The 8,672-nt window shown below is 42.8% G+C and overlaps 1 protein-coding gene across 1 annotated transcript in view; it reads left to right on the top strand.

Annotated features, from left to right (window-relative positions):
- Positions 1–8,672, top strand: part of COL4A2 (collagen, type IV, alpha 2) — a 140,979-nt gene extending 132,307 nt beyond the window's left edge. The window contains exons 41-48 of the mRNA XM_009997970.1: positions 5–85; positions 1,610–1,771; positions 1,907–2,005; positions 2,708–2,854; positions 3,387–3,503; positions 4,332–4,523; positions 5,092–5,378; positions 8,314–8,672. Coding sequence (XP_009996272.1) covers positions 5–85; positions 1,610–1,771; positions 1,907–2,005; positions 2,708–2,854; positions 3,387–3,503; positions 4,332–4,523; positions 5,092–5,378; positions 8,314–8,568 — 1,340 coding nt within the window. The 3' untranslated portion in view covers positions 8,569–8,672. The remainder of the gene's footprint in view (positions 1–4; positions 86–1,609; positions 1,772–1,906; positions 2,006–2,707; positions 2,855–3,386; positions 3,504–4,331; positions 4,524–5,091; positions 5,379–8,313) is intronic.

Below are 8,672 nucleotides of genomic sequence, written 5' to 3'. Positions count from 1 at the left end.
GAAGGATTTCCAGGGCCTCCTGGGATTTCAAATATATCAGGATATCCTGGTGATAAAGGCTCCCCAGGTCTAGATGGAGTGCCAGGTAATTCATGTTTTGTTCCCCTCAGACAACAATAGAAGACTAAGTACTGGGTTAGCAACAGCAGACGTTATTTCTGTCTTGATTCAGGAAAACATTTCTATTAAAAGCAACACTACAGTGCATGAAAATTGTCAGACAGAGCTAATGGTACATAAAATATTAGGGATAGACCTCTGGAAAACAAAAAACAGTTGCTTTAGGTTGTCCTGATGACAGGGTTTGATTTTCATGCAAGTAACAGATTTAATAATCCAGAATTCTCTTTACAGCTTTCAGAAATGTTACACTAATTTACTACTTTAAAATCTGAGGGTGGTGGCAGTCTTGCAATTCTGTGGAATGTTTTCTTAATAATTTAGAAAATTTTCCTATGTGAAATTACCATGCAAATTAAGTTACACTGGGAAGCATTAGCTCTTCTCTCTAAAGTCCGTGCTATGAGCCTGCCTATCTCACACATCTGAAAGAACTGCTCTACATCTCACTGTATTTAGAAGCTGATACACCTATTGCTTATTAGACTGCACAATCATTTCAAACTTCAGTGCTTCTGTGAAGAGCTTGTAGCAGAAGTTGCAGGTGTCCCACTACCATGTTTATAGGTTGCATGGAAATTTTTATGTAAATTGTTGGCTAAGAACCAACAAAATACCAAGGTTTCCAAATGGAAAGAAGATGTTAGTTGGTTTACTGCATACTGATTCCCACTCCCCCAGCAGTCATTGGATTAAAAAATGACAATAGAAGTAGTCAGGAGAGTGGGAATAGGAATACCATTTCTCAGACAAAATGGTGAGACAGGCATGGCTGTGGCTCACTTACTTTGCCACACGCATCTTGCGTTTGTATCCACCCGTGATCCAACTTCAGAGATGCCCCACTCAAAACCCTAATTAGTAAGTGCTGCCCTCTTCAGAAACAAAGTCCAAAAGTCTTCTTAGGCAGCAGAGGTAACTAAAGAGCAAACTGCCAGGTTTAGCTTCAGGCAATATGTAATTCTGGAAAAAGTGGCTGTTCCCATAATTCCCAAGACAGCATGAAGTAGTTACTTGTATCCAGATGTTCAACTGAAGCACTAGAATACACAGAACAGTAAGTCCTTGGCTTATTTACCACCTGGCACTGAGTCAGGTGCTTGCTGCTCTCTGATTTCTCTCTAGTTTCTTGGAGAAATGGGTATCAAGCAGGGAGACACCAAATGAAAGTGGGGCATTTGCTGGGGAAGGAATAGCTCATTGAGGACTGTATCTCAGCAGGCACCCCACTTTTGCTGAAATCTTGCTAGAAATGACACTGTACTCTGTGGCAGCTCCATGCCCTAATTCCTCTGCCATCTCAGCAGAAGGGTGTGCCAGCCTGAGAGCTGGAGCAGGAGTGCTGAGTAAGTCTGCCAGGGCATTAGTTCCCTGCCTAAATTAAGGAAATTAAACCTGGTGGGATACAATTAGACATACTGTTATTTTTTTTCCCTTCTGACCAGGTCTTGGATATAAACAGTTTACAAATTATATGTGCTCTAAACAGGCTATCCAGGACTACAGGGGCAGCCTGGAGTACCAGCTCCACCAGGCAGCAAAGGAGAAAGTGGACCAACAGGTATGAGTGGAGAAATTGGCCAGAAAGGAAGTAGAGGTGATCCTGGACCTGAAGGGAGACCTGGAGTTCCTGGGTACCCTGGACCAAAAGGTAAGAGTGGGAAATGCTGATCTTAGCTGTGGGCACGGGAACCTCCTATGCTACAGCAGCTTCAGTAATGTGACTTTTGCACTCACTTGATCAGTGTTAAAATGCAATAATGTCACCTCTCATTTTGCATTAAAGGTCGTAAGGGTGAACAAGGTGTCATTGGCTTTATGGGCACAATAGGATTTCCAGGTGATTTAGGACCTATTGGACCCAAGGGGGATAGAGGACTAACTGGTAAGTGCAGTCTGATGCCTAACTCTTTTCTAACCTACTCATTTTGCAGCTCCACAGGGCTGATCTAACTCGCCCTCCTTTGAGCAGGAGGTTAGGCTAAATGTTCTCCCAGGACCTCTCCAAACTGCATGACTCTGTGGGACCCCTGGCAAATTTCAGTGGACAGATGCCTGAATTTAACATGGGCAGTCAACTTTTTGCCTTTATGAATTGATTTTGTATGAGGTGCCAAACTGCGAAATCAGAGCCGCTCTCAGGGTTATAAAAAAGAGAATTCCTTGTCTAAAGTAATCCTCCAGAGTAGACATACTGAATATTTAGAAATATCTTTAAAATCCTTCACTCTATCTATACCATCATGTATTTGTGTGTCCCAGAGCCCATCAGAAGATGGTGTGGCACCTGAGTTGTTTGCTGTTTCAGGGGAGCTTCCCAGCTTCCTATGTCATAAATGAGAGAGCACGGGCATAATCCATTTCTTTCTGCTTGTCTGTGCGCCCTCCAAGAGAAGACAATCCCCATGCTCACATACATTCCTCCATTATAACAAATATGGCTGCTGTACCCAAGGTGGTGAGTTGCAGACCACAGTCCTCCCATATAGGCAGCCAAATAACAGCAACATATCTGTGGATGGAGGAACACAGGAAAATACAAGGGGATATTTTTAATCAAACTATCTCATCTTGCTTCTTATTACAGGCTTTCAGGGCCCTCCAGGCTCTCCTGGGCTGCCTCCCCTTCCTCCAAGGCTGGTTGCTGAGCAAGGTTCACCAGGTCCCCGTGGAAATATAGGACCTCAAGGAAGCCCAGGAGATACAGGACCTCAGGGTCCACCAGGCGATCCAGGTAAGAATCAGATAGAGTGAAAACTCAGTTCCCCTTAGCAGAGTGAGGCCACCAGAGCACTGCTTTGACTCTCTTTAAATTCTGTAAGCCACAAAGCCAAGTCAAATTTTGTCTTTCAAAGCTAGGGCTTGGCTTGCCTCCTCTTCTTAGCAGGGGAAACTTTGACAACACTCACATAGCCATATGTGAGGAAATGTGCACATCCTTGTGGGGGTGCTATCAGCCATGGGAATGTAGCATTAGTCGTGTGGACCTTATGCAGTGCACCTCTTACTATGAGCCTCATCAGATGTGTGGTGTCAGCAAGAGTGAAAGATGAGGGTTGCGGGGCTCATGCAGTTTTGACCCAGGCAACCTTTTCCAATGAAGTTAGTGCTCTTTGCCTGAGGAAGAACCACAGGGACTTGCCTTTACTGTAAATTGATAAACCTGGCAGATGGGATCAAACATGCAAGTAGAGCACATGTTAACAAAGTGGGTAGCATGTTGGTGTCTCTGCAGTCACTGTGCTTATAACCATTGTTGGTGCAAGGTTTCAGAGGCTCACCTGGAGAGCCAGGACTCCAGGGCAGGGGTGGCATTCCAGCTCCTCCGGGTTCCAGAGGTGAACAAGGATCAGTAGGATTTCAGGGTCCTGTGGGATTTGAAGGTAAGAGATGTTGTGCAGCACTTCTTCCCTTTCTCCTATTTCACTGCCATAAATTGTTCTCTAGTTACTACATCACTGGATAGGGAGGAAAGAGAAGGTTTCTGTCTTCTCAGCTTTTTCACAAGGGACAGCTAACTAACTTTTACCAGAGTTATCTTAAAGCAATATTTTTTGAATAAGTTTGCTAGATCTAGATGTCAGTCCCCTCATGAGTTAGTCTGTTTTGATCTGAGTGTATTTTTACATCAGTTTTCTCTGAGGTATTTCAGCCTAGTGTTTTTCTAAAAATTACATTCATGGAAAAGAATGGTTTGGCATGTGATGTTTGTATAGATGATGCTTAGGGGAACTTATTTGTAAAAGAAATACCTATGTCCTTAACCAGACAAAGAGCAGAATGATTACGATCTTAATTAGCTAAGTAAACAGAGAAATGGGTATTTGCAGAGCATAGTTTTAACCGTATAAAGCAACTGCAAGCAGTTAAAAAATCATTGGTTAATCTTGAACTAAGAGAAAGTTTTAATGAGAAAGTATGTTCATCTGTACTGAACCAAGGATGCTCCAATTAATTAGAAATTTATATGTGACTTTCCCTGGTTCTGACAGTGAAATGCATCATCTTAGAAACCAAGGAGCCTAATCCAGCTCACATCTACTTCCAAAACAACTGCTGTAACTCTAGAACTACAGCTCTTTTAACAATAACTTACAATAAGAGGCATCATGCAATTAGGCTTTGTCTGTCAGCAGCTTAGCTGGAATATCAGCTACCTGTGGGAGCACAAACTTCAGTTGTTCTCTCTCTTTCCCCTCTGCTGTTCTAAGGTCAGCCAGGCCGGCCCGGCAGCCCCGGGCTGCCAGGCATGCCGGGTCGCAGCGTGAGCATGGGCTACCTGCTGGTGAAGCACAGCCAGTCTGATCAAGAGCCCATGTGCCCAGTTGGCATGAACAAACTCTGGAGTGGATACAGTCTACTGTACTTTGAAGGACAAGAGAAAGCACACAACCAGGATCTAGGTATGTGCAGGTATTGCTGGGAGCCACCCCAATTCCATCTCTCTGGATGAAAAATTAAAAAAAAAACCACCAACCCAACTAAATAAACAGAACCTAGAGAAAGCTGGGACTTCAGCAAACAGGTTTGGTGAACACCAAAATGAGAAGATAAAAGTTCTATGTCTGCATGGAGTGCCACTGAGAAGGCTCCTGCAAGTCACTAGTGTCATTCAACTACTCTCCCATGTACCTACCAGTGTTGGTGACTCCAATTCCCAAAACACACTGTACTTTTCCAGCTACTTCTCTCTTCTCTTACCCAGCAGGCTTCTCTCAGTCCCAGGAATGTACAGTGGTTTTACTGTCAGTGCCTGGGATGACAGTTTTTACTTGTTCAGAGTGAGTGAAGCTAAAAAATTGAGGTAGGAAAAATTAATAGCTGACCTGTAAAGCCAGCAAAACATTCTGGATTTCAGGGTTTTACTGACAAGTGCTTGGGAAAGAGCAGAAAACTGAAATTGTGCATTGTCTTCTGTGAGAATGATTGCCATAGTATCTTTTTTTTTTTCTTCTTCTTTTTTTTTAACAGGGCTGGCTGGCTCATGTTTGGCTCGGTTTAGTACTATGCCATTCCTCTACTGTAACCCTGGGGATATTTGTTACTATGCAAGTCGAAATGATAAATCCTACTGGCTCTCAACTACAGCACCTCTTCCAATGATGCCTGTGGCAGAAGATGACATTAAGCCATATATCAGTCGCTGCTCAGTTTGTGAGGCCCCAGCTGTGGCAATTGCTGTCCATAGCCAAGAAGCTTCTATTCCTCACTGCCCTGAAGGCTGGCGCAGTTTGTGGATCGGATATTCCTTCCTTATGGTATTTGCTCTCCAGTGTCACACTTTATGTGGCACTGGGTTTTAAGTCTGAGTCTTAAATACTTAGATAGGAAGGCTACTCTGTTTCAGATCCAAGACCACCAAAACCACTTTCCTGGGGAACCAGGAAAGCGTAGAACTATTTTCTAGAAAGCAGAGAGGAGAAACAACATTTTGGTGAATTGCAGAGAAAATTGCGTCTTGACAGACTAACATCTGGAGTACTTACTTTATGTACACAATAGAGCTCTGGAGCAGAGCACAAGGACAGCTATGGATTAGCAAATAAAATTGCACTGACAGTAGCCTACAAAGCATATTCCCAGCTGAAGACTGAGAGTTACTTACATACATCGCTATTAAGTAGCTGATCAAGAGGGGGGGGAAAAAATCACAGAACTTTTATCCTTCTTTTAGAAACTTGCAATCATTGGTGTTTGGTTAAAGATTTAGAAGCCACTGTCTTTCACCTAGTCTAGAAAGGGAGACAGCCTCCTGTTGTTTCTAAAATTTAACTTCAGTGTTGTATCTCTAATAGCAACAACAATGGAGCTGTATACACTTGGTCATATAGGATCTCTTAGGTCTTGTCATAATTAGGAAAGGGGATGGTACAGAAAAGCTTAGTGTTAGGTGTGCAGTGGAAGACCTACTGAAGGGCATGACCTGCTTTTCTTGCAGGACAGAAGGATCACATAAGCACTGGAGGGCTTAGCATGGTTAAAGAGCAGCTAGAATGTGTCAGTGTATGATCTGACAGGTGCTCATGTTTCTTACTTGCTTGATGTACCCAAGAGTCAAAGCCTGCAACAGTGTGCCCATGTTGTTGACTCATTAAAGATTGGACTGAATGCTGCAAGGTAGGGGGAAAAACAATATTTCTCTAGAAGAAAACATCATAGAATAGCAATAGTCAAAATCCAAAACCTTAAATTTTTCAGAAAATAAGGTAAAAGTAAAGCTGGTAATTTTTTTCATTTTAGTTACAGAAAACAAGTGTCTTGAGAGGGCAGGTCGCACTTTTGACCAGCCCTACGTTTGACCTTTCTTTTGCTTCTATAAAAAGCCCTGATACCAATCTCATATTTACTGTGTAAGAATTCCAAGGATTAATTCAATGTTTGCAAAGGCCTGTGTAAACACTGAGCATTGTTAAGAACCAAGTTGTCACCTTAGCAAGAACCTTTTGCCAGGACAAAGCCTGCCAGTACCAAGGAACACACAGTGAGAAGAATTCTGATTTTCTCAGCTAGTGTTTGGAGCAACTAAAATGTTTGGTGTACACATTTCTGCTTCTCAGGCAACTATGGAAGAAGTACACCACACTTGTGGTTATCTCAAAGTACATACTGTTTTACTTCCTTGGCTTAAATTTTTCACCTCCTTCCCCTGAGTAAGGTACAATCATGCAGAGAGTTGCCACGGATGCCTGCCCAAGCAGGTATAGAAGTCAGTAAGATTTCATGTAACAAGGCCACACAGGCCACTCTACCTTTATAGGATGCAGGTTAAGTGTTGAGAAGGATAGAAGGCCATGGCAAATAAAAGAGGAGGTATTATAGGCACAGAGTGGGAGCTTTTACACTGCGCATAGGAATGCCAGTGCTCATCCTGAGGTGGTGAAGCAGGCCTGCTCCCAAGCCAGGGCTCCACAGCAGGCTTTCCAGCTCCAACTGCAGAGGGCCCAAAGCTGTAATAGTGAATGCTGCTACTTACCACCTTTGTTCTTGTAGAGGGATGCTAGAATGGTTTTGCTCCTGAACTTCACAGCTTAGCAAATCTTGCACATTTGTAAGGCAGCTGATGAGCTGCAGCTTTGGGGTTTGGGTGGAGTTTCTGGGGGGAGAGAATTGTTGTTTTGGGTTGGGTTGGTTTTTTAAAAAAAATACTACTATCTAAATCTCAGCAACATTTAACACCAGTCACAGCTCAGAGTCCTTCACTATGTTAAAAGGTGGTCATTTCTGTTACTCATTTATATGAACACAGTGGGCCTCTCGCAGCATAAACCAAGCTAGTTAAAACGTGCTTTTATAGTATGGTGTTTATTAAAACATACTGGATGTGCCCAGATTTCTCCTTACATTTACAAACGCATTTACAACTTTATTTTCCAGTGGCTTTCTTTTATATTGCAAATTCCTCCAGTTTTTAAGAGAAAATTAAACAGCTCCGCTTAAAAATGCAGCTGTACAGTTCTTAAATGGGCAGAGGAAATGTCTTTTTTGTTAGTAATGCCTTTGACAGAAGAAAAGTAACATTCAGTTCATTACCACAGTATGTGTCAAAGGTAACAGCTGAGTGGTATAAAGATGCTTGATTCTGGTGTAATTTGCTGTCAAACAATATGCCACAGAGGGAACAGCTTATTTGTATAGAAGCTAATTTTGTTTCCACAGTGCAGCTCAGGTACAATGCAAAGCATGACAGACTTTACAATTAGAGAAATCCAAGTTAGCTATATGGTGAAAAGTTCTTCTTACTGAGTGTAATCAAACAGAGGAACAGGCTGCCCAGAGACGTTGTGGAAAACTCCATTATTGGAGGTATTAACAACCCAATGGTGCCCTCAGCAACCAAGGACAACTTTGTATCAGCCCTGCTTTGAGCAGGAAAGTGGCTGAGGTGACTTCCAGTGGGGTCTTCCTACCTAAGTGATTCTCCAGTTCTGAGACTCCCAAAAGTGAAACTCTTAATTATAGAAAACATGTCTGTGAGAAGACTTAAAGTGGCATCAACATAGGATTTAGCTCCTTTTTATAGCTAAAGCATAGCCAAACCCTTAAGCCTTACCTAGTTGCAAGATTAGCAGACTCTCTGCTCCAGAAATAAAAATCAGGAGCAATTCTAGTGGTTTTTCTCTTTTCCCATGTTTAAGTTTTTGGCAGCATTGCCTGAGGTTATACTCTGACCACTGCCTTCCTTGTCTCCTTTAGCACACTGCTGCTGGTGATGAAGGTGGAGGACAGTCCCTGGTTTCTCCTGGGAGCTGCCTGGAAGATTTCAGAGCAACTCCTTTTATCGAATGTAACGGCGCACGTGGAACCTGTCACTACTTTGCAAATAAATACAGCTTCTGGCTCACTACAGTCGACCAGCCCTTCCAAAGCAAGCCCTCAGCAGATACACTCAAAGCAGGACTCATCCGAAGCCATATCAGCAGGTGTCAAGTCTGTATGAAAAATTTATAGAAGTCTTGCACAGTATAAGGAACCTGCTCATCGTGTGGGTCTTATATGGTGGAGCCTTCTATGATGGTTAGACATTTGAAAAAATCATGTTGGTGCTTTTTTAA

Source organism: Chaetura pelagica, unplaced genomic scaffold (genome assembly GCF_000747805.2).
Source record: "Chaetura pelagica isolate M959 unplaced genomic scaffold, ChaPel_1.0 scaffold123, whole genome shotgun sequence".
NCBI lineage: Eukaryota > Metazoa > Chordata > Aves > Apodiformes > Apodidae > Chaetura > Chaetura pelagica.
This window is presented reverse-complemented; position numbering and strand designations above follow the sequence as displayed.